Raw genomic sequence first — 13,042 nt, 5'->3', positions numbered from 1 at the left:
GTCCCGTCACCACCTCTGGCACCCCGGGCATTCCAGGCTCATCCAGTGTGTTCTCCAGGGGCCTCAGTTTCTTCTGTGGGAGAAAGGCGTTCACACACTGGAGATCCGAGTGCCGCTGGGGGGGTGACCACCCACCTGTTTGCCCAGGATGCCAGCATTTCCTGGGAGGCAGGTCCAAGGCGGTCGCTCTCCTCGGGGCCAGGAGTGCTCACTGCTGTGGGGTGTCGCTGCCTCTGGGCCTGTCCCTGGACAAAGTCAGGAGGTGCACGTGTGTGTGGTCACACACTTGTATGCACCTTGACGTTTACTTCTGCGCTGCACTGGTGCCTCCACTTGCAGCATAACAGGTTCACCCTGGCCTCCCTGCCCGTGACTTGTGCTCAGGTGCGTGGTCTGCTGCTGCTGCAGTGATTGTGTGCTGTCCTTTCTGAGCCTAGCTTTACAGTGCACGCTTAACCCTGGAAGAGCCCAGTTTGAACTGCGAGGGTCCCCTTATTTGTGGTTTTTTTCCCACTAAGTGGGTACTGCAGTACTGCAGAGTCTGCAGCTGGGTGGAATCCACAGTGTGGATGTGGTTGTGTTGGAGGGCCAACTGGAGAGCCATACTTGGGTTTTCAACTTCACGGGGTGGGGGGTTCCTGTGCCCTTAACCCCCACCCCCCACGTGACTTAGGTGGGTTCTCTCAGGGCAGCTGTGTTGTTCATCATACAGTTATGCACGTTTGTTACTGTTTGCATTTCGTTTTATGTTCTCCACACACACTGGTTGCTCTTAACTATTTTCTCTTTGGGTTTGTGAAACACGACCGTGGTTCTGAGAGTCAGGAGGGAAGAGGATGCTCAGAAATGTCATTTCGCCTCAGCTCTGCTCCCTCATCCCCACCCTTCTTTTCTCCATTCTGTTCCCACACCTCTGTTATGGGTCAAATCGCAAGTCCCCCAAAGACGCTGAAATTCTGACCCCAGGACCTGTGAACACGATCCTATTTGAAAATGGGGTCTTTGCAGAAGATCCAGTTAAAGATCGTTAGGGTGGGCCCTGATCCAATCTGATGTGTCCTTATAAAAAGGGGAATTCCAACCCAGGGGCAGACACGAGCAGAGGAGGATACCGCCGTCTCCAAGCTGAGGCGCCCTGAGGCCCCCGAGGCCGGGGAGGGGGTGGAGTGGGTTCCCCCCTGCAGCCCCGCCAGCACTTGGGCTTTATTCCTCCAGCCTCCGCAACTGGGAGGTGGTAGACTTCTGTTGTTTCCGTGGCCTCGTCAGGGTGCTCTGCCACGGCAGCCCCAGGAAGCAGACACCCCGGGTACCCAGTTTCTTGTGGTTTAAATCGTGTGCCCCCAGAGACGTGAGCATGACCTTATTTGGAAAGAGGGTCTTTGTCGATGTAATAAGATGATGTCGTATTGGGTTAGAGTGAGCCCCAAACCCAGTATAACCAGTGACTCAGGAGAGAAATTTGGACACAGAGGAGACCCCCAGGGAAAGAGAGGCTGTGTGAGGACAGAGGCAGAGATGGGGGTGAGGCAGCCACGAGCCCGGGGCTGCTGGCAGCAGCAGAAGCCAGGGCAAGGTGTGGACAGACTGTCCCTCGGGGCCCGGGAGGACTCAGCCCTGCCGGCACCTTGGTTTTGCACTTCTGGCCTCCAGAACCAGGAGGGATTAATTTGTGGTTGTAAGCCACCCTGTCCCTTGTTATGACAGCCTTAGGAAATGAATACACAATCTTATTAGTTTCTGGTTAATCCTTCCTGTTGCTTTTGTACAAACGAGTGGGAACGTGGATATGTCCCTGTATCTCCTTTCTTCCATGAAGGGTAAACATGCAATAGATAACTCTTGATCACCTGGAACATTATTTTCAACAGCACAAGACAGGAAACAGTTTAAACATCCATCAGTTGAACACTAGTTAAATACTCATTGATTACACTGGATTATTATTTGTTCATTAAAAAGAGTAAGCAGCTTTATGTGTACTAAAACAGAGCAGTCGCTAAGATGTGTTCTTTTTTTAAAATGTTATTTACTTGTTTATTTTTGGCTGCGCAGGGTCTTTGTTGCTGCACGGGCTTTTTCTCTAGTTGTGGAGCGTGGAGGCTGCTCTCTAGTTGTGATGTGCGGGCTTCTCATTTCAGATCACGGGCGCTGGGTGCGTGGACTTCAGTACTTGTGGCATGTGGCTCAGTAGTTGTGACTCCTGGGCTCTGGAGCACAGGCTGAGTGCTTGTACACGTGCTTAGTTGCCCCTTGGTATGTGGGCAAGGCATCAAACCTGTGTCTCCTGCATTAGCAGATGGATTCTTTACCACTGAGCCACCAGGGACGCCCTAAGATGTGTTCTTGATAAAAATATTTATGCACAGAAGACTGGAAATAAAATGTGCCGGTCATAACCCAACAGCCCCCTCCCCAGTCTGGGAGCAGGTTTAAAACAGGTGGTTTCTGGGGCTCTGAAAAGGAGAGGCGCCCTTATCCGCTAAATTGTTCAGTTTGTGTGATTTCTGGTTTTCCTTGGGGGTAAAGATGGCTTATAACTGGGCGTGAGGGAATGTGACCCGTTCTTTCCTGACAGGACAAAGAGGCAGATGATGAGAAAAGGACCGTGAGCAGGAGGGTGGGAGAGGAAGCGGGGCAGGGCTGCAGTCAGGGATCTTCCCCAGGGCAGGTGGCTGCAGGCCTGCAGGCCGGGAGGAAGGAGTGGGCCCTGGAGGTCCAGGCTGCTGCTTGGTGGAGGGCCTGGAAGGCCAGCCTGAGGCCCTTGGAGTTGGTGGGGTTGTGTTCAGGAATGAGTCCCCTGAAATCAGAAGTATCGAGATGGAGTTGGTGTCAGAAGATTAAGTAAGTTGAGTTTAAGAGACGGGCCAGGTTGCATGGAACAGTGTGCAGGCAGGAGACCCCCTGGAAGGCCAGGGACCCCAGGTGTGCCGGGGCGAGGGCAGTGGGAGAGCTGGGGAGGCCGGGGGCCCAGGAGCAGTGCACCCGGCGTGTCACTGCTGGAAGAAGGCGCCCTGGGACACCATGCGCGCGCTCATACACACACACACACACACACACACACACACACACACACACTGTCCCTTCACACACACACACACACACACTGTCCCTTCACACACACACACACACACACAGACTCTCTCTGTCTCTCCCCCCTTTCCTGAGGCCCCTGAACAGGGAGCGGTTGTTCGATGTAAGAATCTCTGAAATACTTTCAGTGTCTTCGGGCTTACGTGGAAGCGTCAGGAACACTGCCAGTCTGTGCTTCCGGGGCTGCCTCCCGTCTTCCTCCAGGGGCCGCCCCATCACTCCCAATCCCAGTGGTCCAAGTGCTCAGACATGGAGGGCGGTGCTCCATGGAGAACTGAGTCCAGACTGCATCCTGAGGCCGAGCCAGGTCTTGCATCCCACTGATTTCAGCCTGAAGTCCCCTCACTTTAAAGCAGAGGGTCCCCAGCTTTTGTGGGGAGCCAGGAGCACTGTCCCTGGGAGGGGAGGCAGTGTGGGGTCACACAGTCCGCTGGCATCGTATGTCTCCTGCGTCAGCACCATCTGTGACCACGGGGACCACAGCAGCCCTGCCTTGGCTAGTGCATACTTGAATGCTGTAACCAAATGCCACTTAATTCCAGAAGAAATACCCGTTTTTTAGGGGGAACAGGTTAGCTCTATGGTGAACATGTACACCATACATGAACAATGCAGCTAGGCCAGGGATTAAATATTCAGACTATCTGGAAACTGAATGTTTTCTAAGTTAGGGTGGTTTTAACGGTATTCCTCATTTAGCCTTTAGCAAAGGCTAAAGTGTGTTATCTATAAATCCAAAAATAAGCTTAAAGAGAAGGCAGATATTTACACCTTGTAGGAATGTGGAAGCTGATAACGTTGATTTTGAAAGCCACGAGTTACTTCTAAATCATTCCTTCCTGACCGCCACACGTGCGTAGTGTGTAACAGGCACCTGCAGCTTGTTGTGGCCTGGACTTTGACATGGCGTGTCCTGTGTTGCGGAGCCTTGAGAGTGCCGGGCAGCGAGCCCCCTCTGCACAGCGCTGGCCCGTGGCCAGTGTCTTCAGGGTGCTGGTGAGGACTGGCTGCATCCTGCCTTTGGGTGGTGGGGCTGTGTGTCTTTCTTTGGCGTCCGGCAGCCACGCCGGGCCGGGGCTGCAGTGTCGTGTGGGTGGGTTTTCTTTCTCTCCACGCAGTGGTTCCTTGGTCCACTGTGCTGAACAGGAAGTTACCAAAAAGGAGCTGGAGAGACACTGAATCCCGTTCCTAGTTATGAGGCAGAGGAGATCATGCCCTGGTTTGCAGACTTTAAATACACTAATTTAAAAGACTCTTGTGGACAGGAGAGGAAAGGACTCAATGAAGAGTCTTTGGAAGACAACGGGACAGTTTTGGAACATGCACATCTAAAAATTTGGCTTCCTCTTAGGGAGTATTTTTTCTCCTTTTTCCATGTTAGTTACACAGTAAGGAAGACTGGCCTGTCGTTATTTCTGGCTCTGGGAGGGGCTGTGAGCATGGAGGCACATGCAAGTTTGGTGGGTTTGTGCACCAAATTGGGGGCGCATGTGGGAAGTAGGGTCAGAAGGTACCTGCCGGTTCCTGCCGTTCTGCCCCGAGTCCTCTGCCTTCTTGGTATTTGCCACATGTGAGGCGGTGTTAGCAAAACTGCCCGCCAACTACTGGCTAGATGCCAGTGCTTGTCACTTGGGATTTCTCCGGGTGACACTGGTCTCTGGAGCCTGCTTTAGGAAGCCCACATCAGCATCTGCCAGGCCAGGTGTGAACAAATCAGGGTGTTCTGTCCTGTCCTGTTCACTCACATTCTTCCTCACGTTTGTCTTTTCAGGAAAACCAGTTCTGTGTCCCTGGAGGCCCCCAGCTCAGTCCTGGGGTCCCAGGCAAAGCATGGCCTCGAGCTTCCACGTGGGACGGCCGTTCAGCTCGCAGGCTGCTGAGGACCAGGCGGAGGCCGGGCCCCTGCACTCGATCATCAGCAGCTCGGAGACTGTGCAGGGTGAGGCGTGGTGCGGGGTGAGGCGTGCGGCCAGGGGCCTGGAGTCCGCTGCCCCCTCGAGGGGGATTACTGAGGCAGAAGCAGTGCTTGAGGGAGCCACGCACTCACTTCAGACGGAGGAAGGGCTTGGTTGGAGGGAGGGGTCCCCAAAACAATGCCTCCTGCGTTTCCGGCTTCCCCAGCACTTCTGACTTCCATCCTGGCGCGTCTGGCGCCCTCTGGTGGTCACCGGGAGTTGGCGCAGGCGCCTGCACATCTGCTAATGATCACCAAGCGAACGGAAGCTCGGCACGGCCCTGCGTTCCCGGGATGTGTGGAGGGCAGGCTCCGGAGCCGGTCCTGCCGCGGGTCCATTTCTGGCTTTCAGATGAGACAGCAACAGAGTACTTAATGCTTGGGTTAAGAGGAGTGAGGTTTTCTCCTTTGCTTTCTTAATGATTAATCTGGAAACCACCTCATTCAAGAAGAGAATCTGGGGTCTGGTTGTGGAGGCAGGTCGACGGCTTCTGCGAGCCACGGGACCTGAGTCCTGCAGGCCGCAATCAGGAGGGTGGGTGCGGGCTTGTCCGCGCTTCTCGGGGAGCGGGGACCCCTGATCTGCTCTTCTGCCTGAGCCCCAGGTGCTTGGCTTTGTTTTTGTTTTTTTGTTCTTTTTTTGTTTACTGTTTTGAGAAATGTTTAAAGATTTTTTTACCTTACCTTAAAGATTTTTTTGAATGTTGCAAAGCATGTTCTTCTGTGAAAAAGGACGTTAAACTTTCCTGGTTGCATTCTGTGGTTCGTTACTAGGTTCTGCTACCAAACATGAGTTCCAGGCTGAGACAAAGAAGCTCCTAGACATTGTTGCCCGTTCCTTGTACTCAGAAAAAGAGGTGCGTGCCTACTAATCACTCCCAGTGCTGGCTGGTTCTGTTGGCAAGACTGTTTCTGTGCTGTCTTGGGAGAATGCCAGCTAGTGGGTTAGCAGTGAGAAGGCATTAAATTTGGACAGGTACTGGTCTTGGCTACCAATGAGAGTATTCTTACCAAAATCCACTGGGGTTTATGGACAGATATATCCAGGTGATTCTTTGAGCCACACTGAACCTGGGAAGTAATGCATTTTGCTGTTAATTTAAAAGTCTCAGGTGTTGGTGTGGGGCCCTGCTGAGGTCCATTTCTGGGGTGTTGCTCATGGACTCTGGACCCCGGGTTCACCTCCCTCATCACCTGGCCTCACTAGCCACGATCTGTGGGGCTGAAGGAAGAAGACCCCTCTGTGTGGAGCAGAGCGGCAAGGAGCGCCTGGGGCCTTTGTGAGGAGACGAAGCTGCTCCGGGCTGACAGGCGGTGGTGAACCATCATTCCATGCTCGTTGTTGCTAAAATGCAGAGAATTTGAGAGGGGTAAAGCACAGCTTTCCAAAACGAAAGGACCTTCCAGGAAGTATTTCCAGGTCTCATCCTGCTAAACTCCATCCCCAGGTGGCCCCGTGACACCCAGCTGCTTCTCTCTTGGGGCCAGGTCAGCCCTCCCATGTGCTGCATCTGACTGTAAATGGAGGTTTATCAGAGGAGAAGGGCTGTGCATACCCTGGTCGGTCGTGGGGCCTGTGGCCCCCTTTTCTCCTGAACGTGGGAGATCTGGTTTGTGGCAACCCACTAGATTAAGTGAAGCTGGTGAGCCCTTCACAGAGAAGAGAAAATATGTTTTGAGGATATTTTGACATCCCTTGGCAAGAGCTGAGAAAGAAGTTGTCTCACGGGGCCCTTGAAGTTGGAAGTAACAGACTCCTAGCTCCAGGCTGATGCTGAGGAAGGAGCAGTAGAGTCAGAGGTGACAGAAAGCTGGACCAGGGGAACATGATCCACCTCCAGTCATCCTGCGGGCGACTCTGGGGAAACTGGCTTTGAGGACGACGGGAAGTCTTTATCTGGTTAAACGCTTCCTCCCCCACCCCAGCCGGTAACACTGCTGCAGAGGCTGCTGACAGATGGGTCCTGCAGCACAGCGTCTCATCTCCATTTCCGTAGGTGTTCATTCGCGAGCTCATCTCCAACGCAAGCGATGCCTTGGAAAAGCTGCGTCATAAGCTGGTGTCTGAAGGCCAAGCGCTGCCAGACATGGAGATTCACCTGCAGACTGACGCTGACAGAGGCACCATCACAATCCAGGTACCTCCCCCGATGGGCCGGGAGATGGCCTGCCTGTCTGTCACGTCTCTAGGCTCCCAGTGACCTGCTGACCACCTTTAACTGAATATAGTTCCCTGTGCTGTATACAGTAGGCCCTTGATGTTTACCTCCTATATGTTCCAGTTTGCATCTGCTCACCCCAAACTCCCAGTCCTTCCCTTCTCCTGCCCTGTCCCGTGGCAGCTGCAAGTGTGTTCCCTATGTCTGTGATTCTGTCACTATTTCATAGACAGATTTGTGTCTTACTTTAGAGTCACATCTGAGTGATATTCTATGATAACTGTCTTCCTCCAGTCTCTCGGTCCATCCACGTTGCTACAGATGGCACTGTTTCATTCTCACTCACGGCTGAGTAATACTCCATTGTGTGCGTGTGTGTGTGACACGCACACCACGTCTTTTCCTTCATCTGTCGACGGACATTTAGGTTGTTTGATGTCTTGGCTATTGTGAACAGTGCTGCTGTGAACATGGGGGTCGTGTGTCTTCTTGAATTGGAGCTTTATCTGGATATATGCCCAGGAGTGGGATTGCTAGATCATGTGGCAACTCTATTTTTAGTTTTTTGAGGAACCTTCATATTGTTTTTCATAATGGCTGCACCAATTTACATTCCTATCAACAGTGTAAGAGGGTTCTCTCTTTGAAGAGGAGCCCCGTCATTCAAAGATAAGCACTGTTAACATTTCAGTGTATGTCTGACTGGGTTTGCCTACATACCCAGACAGGGTAAAGAAGGTTTCTGACTGCGCTGTGTGGCTTGTGGGATCTCACTTCCCCAGAAAGGGATTGAACCTGGGCTCTCAGCGTTGGGAGCATGGGGTCCTAACCACTGGACCACCAGGGAATTCCCTAAACAGATTTTTAAACCACAGAGTATTTTTTATGTAAGGTGACCCTTGAACAACACTTGGGTTGGTGGGGCAGGCCCTCCTCACTAAGATCCACACACAACCTACAGCCTGTCCTCTGGATACCCGGTTCCTCCACATTTGTGGGTCTCCCTCTGGTTCCTCTGTACCCACAGTTCTGCATCCACAGACTCAACCAGCTGCTGTTGTTCAAGGGTCGGCTGTGCCCTTCACATTTTTGACCCTGCTTTTACTGCATGTTATTGTATATTCTCTGGTACTGTGTTTTAATCACAGTCAGCTGTTTGGATTGACAGTCTTACTGTAGACACAGCAATACTTCTGGTGGCTATTACAGTTTAAGGTCAGAAAGGGAGAAAGGCAGAAGTGGGGTTCACCAGGCGGTGGGCCTGAGGGCCGTCATGTTGCCGAGGTAGCTGCTCTGGGCCCTGCTGCCCACGTCTTTGTGGGGCGTCCGTCCCTGTGCGTCTCTTCCCAGCAGGCCTGGCTCCGCTGCTCAGAACGGCTGCTGCTCTGTGATCTTCTGTCGGCTCCTCTGCTCTCTGCACGTGTGCCTTTCTTGCCGGCTGCTGCTGTTGTTTTAAGAAACTTTATTGAAGTATGTTGATGTATTATCAGGTCCCCCAAGTTCACGTGTTCAGGGAGTTTGGACTAACACACACAGTCGTGGGCCCACCATATCACTGGGGTCATCACCCAGCATTCCCCACCCTTCCTAGCCCTCATCAGCCACTGACCTGCTTTCTGTTGCTATGGTTTTCTATTTTCTACTATTTCACATAAAAAAGGAGGTGGTCTCTTGAGTTTGACTTTTCACTTGTCACGGTGGATTTGAGAGTTCTCCACGTGGTCAGACGGATCAGTAGTTTGTTCCTTTCTGTTACTGAGAAGTGTTCTGCTGTATGAAGGCATCACAGCTTCACCAGTCTCTTCACCAGCTTCTCCAGGGAGCACTGGAGATGATAGGGATTGAGCTGCCATGAATATTTCAGTCTTTGTGTGGACACATGTTTTCATTTCTTTTGGGTAAATACCTTGGAATAGGATTCCTTGGTTGTAAGGAAAGTGTCTGTTTAACTTTAGAAGAAACTGCCAAGCATTGCCAAAAGCAGGTGTCCCATTCTGCGTTCCTCCTGACAGCACGTCCTTGACACACTCGTCATTGTTGGTCTTTAATTTCAGCCATTTTAGTGAGCAAGCAGGGTTTCTCATTGTAGTTTTAGTTTTCATTTCCCTAATGGTTAAAGGTGTTTGCCATTCATGTATCTTCTTTGGGAAATGCCTTTCAGATTTTTGCTCATTTTTAATCGTTGTTTGTCATTTTATTACATTTTAAGTTCTTCGTATAGTCTAGATTCGAGTCCTATATCAGATATACTTTGCGAATATTTTCCCCTAGTCCGTGACTTGCCTTTTTATTTTCTTAGGTAGTGGCTTTTGAAAGGCATAAGTTTTTAATGAAATGCAGTTTATCACTTTTATGTTTCATGCTTTTAGTGACCTATTGAAGAAGTCTCTACCTATTCCAGAGAGATAAAAGATTTCCTCCTGTCTTTTCTTCTAGAAGTTTCACAGCCTTGGCTCTTACACTTAGCCCTCTGATCACGTGGTGTCTGCGTAAGGGAGACGGGCTTTGTGGCTGCTGCTTGTTTCGGCACCATTTGTTCCTCCCAGCCGCAGTGGTTTGTCATGGAACCTTTGTCACAGATCGTGTGACGCTGTGAAGCTCTGTCTGGACTCTGTTTTGTCCCTGTATCTAAGTGTCTGTCCTCTGGTGAGGTTTTCCCCAGTAAGGCCTGGCTGGTGGAATCCACCTTTCCTGATAACCTGCTGTGATGTCACGGGCCGTGAGCGGGTCCGACTGCTGCGCTTGTACCTGGCTGTTGGCGCACGCGCCCTGGTGTTCAGCTTGTCTGTCTCCTAGGACACCGGCGTCGGGATGAGCCGGGAGGAGCTGGTGTCCAACCTGGGAACCATCGCCAGGTCTGGGTCGAAGGTGAGGCCCCCGCCTTCCCTTGGGTGCTACCGCTGCTCCCCTCAGGTCAAGCATCCTAAGGGCAGCTCTGACCAGGGCTGGTCTCAGATGCGCTGGTCGCCAGCTTCAGAGGACTGTCCTCCAGTGCGTTTGTGCCAGGAGCTCCCTGCGTCATCATGGGGCCCTCAGAGGTAGTTTGTTATTTGCTGGATGGACCAGCTGGAGTGGGTACTTTGCCCACAGCTAGAGACTGGCTGACCCCAGGTTCAAAGCCAGTCCATCTCCGTCCGACGCCCTTCTGACCAGCCTCACCCCGCAGGCCTTTCTGGATGCACTGCAGAGCCAGGCGGAGGCTGGCGGCAAGATCATAGGCCAGTTCGGCGTGGGCTTCTACTCGGCCTTCATGGTGGCCGACAGGGTTGAGGTCTATTCTTGCTCGGTGGACGCAGGCAGCCCTGGGTACCGGTGGCTCTCGGATGGGTGAGTGAGTGAGCGGGCCCCACATCACCCACAGAGTGTCCCCCAGGCCCTGGGCCACCAAGGCCTGGTCTGGAAGCACCAGCAGCTTCTTGGGCTTTCATGGGAGGTCTGAGCCCTGCGCTCAGGGTCTTAACTCCTTTTGTTGTTGGGTCCCACTCTGCTCCAGGGTGGGTGCCTCTTCTGAGGGTGTGTCCTTGATTCCTCGGGGTTGTCAGGGTCTGGCCCCTGGCCACCCCACCTCCTGCTGGCCCACCACGTGCTGGGCTTGCCTCACGAGTGGATGTACAGGAGCATCTCAACTTTTCACGGAGGCTGGCACCTGCTATGGCTGAGGTCAAGTGTGTGTCTCCTGAACACCCAGACTTAATTTCTGAACCTGCATTCCCGCCCTGCTAGGGCACAGCCCGTGTCCCTCATCAGAACAGAGATTCCTGTTTTGTTCCATGAACATGGGGCCAGGTCAGCTGGGATGAGAGATGACAAGGCGCCCCCTCCACTCCAGCCCCGACGGGCCTCTGCTCTCCAGAGGCAGCTCCCGGCCGGGGCTCCAGAACGTGGAGGTCTCACAGGAGGGGGTCTCCCAGGGTCTGGTGCTCACCAGCCACCACAGGGAACATGAGGCCCAGAGGCTGTGCTCATGAGCAGGGGCCCCGCACCCCAACCCCAGCGCCACTGTCCCCGGGGGAGGGTTTGCAGCTGGGTTCGGAAGCGGCAAGGCTCTGACTCCCTTTCTGTTCGAGTCCTGGGGCTGCACGGGCCATCTGATGGATGGACTCACCTCCCCTCTCCCTCTTAGCTCTGGGGTGTTTGAAGTTGCCGAAGCCTCAGGAGTTAGAACCGGGACGAAAATCATCATCTACCTCAAGGCCGACAGCAGAGAGTTTGCCAGCGAGGCCCGGGTTCGAGGTGAGCGTGAGCCTGGGCCTCTGGGGCAAGCTTTGTGGGGGCTCAGGGTCTCATCTTCGTCCCACTGCTGTGTGGTGTCACTGGCCACCTGCCCGGCCTGAGTCCAGGCTTCGGACAACCAGAGCGGGTGCAGTGCCAGGTACCCCCTGCTGTCCAGGTCTCACTGTTGCTACTGAATGTGCCCAGCACCTTCCAGGGGTCGCGTTACCCGTGAAATCCTGATAAGGCTGCCAAGAAGGTATGCATGTCTCAGGGTGGCCTGGGCCCCCAGACCCAGTTCTGGAGCAAGTTCTACTCCCCGTGGGGGCAGGGCAAGCATGAAGCCTCCCAGAGCTTTCGTGTCTAGAAGCTTCCAGTATTCATTGTTGTTTCTCTGTCTTCCAGATGTGGTGACAAAGTACAGCAACTTTGTCAGCTTCCCTTTGTACCTGAACGGAAGGCGCATGAACACCCTGCAGGTGAGGCCTGCTGCCTGCGGGCTCGGCGGCCACGAAACTGAGCTGCTGCCTGTCGGGCCAGCCAGGCAGAGGGGCCTGGGGGTGGCTGTCCGAGCCCCAGGGTGGGGTGTTGGGGTGGGCAGGGTGGTGAGATCTGTGGGTACACCAGGGAGTCACCTTCACGGGCCACACCCCGCACTCCTGGCTGTGTTCAGTCACTCTGCCCTCAGCACCGTCAGTTCTGGAACAGGTCACCCCGGCCCCCCCCAGAAAGAGACCCCCCACCGTCAGCAGCCCCTTCCCTGAGCCCCCAGTAACCACAGTCTGCTTCTTGGTTGCTTATTCTGGATGTTTCCTAGAAATGGAATCAGACGTCATGTAGCCTTGTGCGTCTGGCTTCTTACCATGTTTTCAGGGCTCGAGCTGGTGGGAGCGCCTTGACGCTGTGTCCCTTTCCGGCTCGATCGCCTTCCCTGAGCCTCTCACCTCCTGGCGGTTGGTGTCGGTCGTGTGCGGCCTTGTCCAGGTTTTGCCTCCGCGCTCTTCCTGACACTGTGCTGGGGACGGGGCACTGGTTTCAGAGCCATCTGTGCGTGTGTCCGTGTGTCTGTCCAGCACTGGGCACCGCAAGCTCCACCCACACGTTGTTGGGAAGGTTTGTCTGAAACAACGTCCCTGTTCCTCCGTTTCCAGGCGATCTGGATGATGGACCCCAAGGACGTGGGCGAGGGGCAGCACGAGGAGTTCTACCGCTACATCGCTCAGGCCCATGACAGGCCGCGCTACACCCTGCACTACAGGACGGACGCGCCGCTCAGCATCCGCAGCATCTTCTATGTGCCAGACGCGGTGCGCGCCCCACCCGCCCTAGCCCAGCGCTCAGGTGGAAGTCAGCCTTCCTGACTTTGAGTGCCTGGAGCCCGTTTCTCTCTGAGCATGCACACGCGTCCCCGGGACCTGTCAGGAAAGCACAGCCCTGGGCCCCACCTTAAGCAGGTCCCCGCAAGGCTGTGTGCAGACTGCAGTCCTGGTCGGGAGCAGGCTCGGCAGACGGCGACCCTGTGGCCTTGGCAGCCCCACGCCAGCGCGTGCTCCGCTGCCGAGTGCAGTGCGAGGGCCCATGGGTCACACTGAGACAGGCGCGTGGGGCTGGGCTCCAGAAGCTGCAG

General features: G+C 54.1%; 1 protein-coding gene across 2 annotated transcripts in view; it reads left to right on the top strand.

Moving 5' to 3' along the window:
- Positions 1–13,042, top strand: part of TRAP1 (TNF receptor associated protein 1) — a 51,470-nt gene that overhangs the window by 24,439 nt on the left and 13,989 nt on the right. For both annotated transcript variants that reach the window (XM_043914155.1, XM_043914154.1), the window contains exons 2-9: positions 4,862–5,029; positions 5,819–5,901; positions 7,042–7,182; positions 10,000–10,071; positions 10,370–10,530; positions 11,327–11,436; positions 11,821–11,894; positions 12,567–12,722. In XM_043914155.1, the coding sequence (XP_043770090.1) occupies positions 4,862–5,029; positions 5,819–5,901; positions 7,042–7,182; positions 10,000–10,071; positions 10,370–10,530; positions 11,327–11,436; positions 11,821–11,894; positions 12,567–12,722 (965 nt within the window). The remainder of the gene's footprint in view (positions 1–4,861; positions 5,030–5,818; positions 5,902–7,041; positions 7,183–9,999; positions 10,072–10,369; positions 10,531–11,326; positions 11,437–11,820; positions 11,895–12,566; positions 12,723–13,042) is intronic.

The sequence above is a fragment of the Cervus elaphus genome, chromosome 10 (genome assembly GCF_910594005.1).
Source record: "Cervus elaphus chromosome 10, mCerEla1.1, whole genome shotgun sequence".
Classification (NCBI taxonomy): Eukaryota; Metazoa; Chordata; class Mammalia; order Artiodactyla; family Cervidae; genus Cervus; species Cervus elaphus.
Note: the sequence above shows the minus strand (reverse complement) of the source record. Positions and strands in the feature narration are given on the sequence as shown.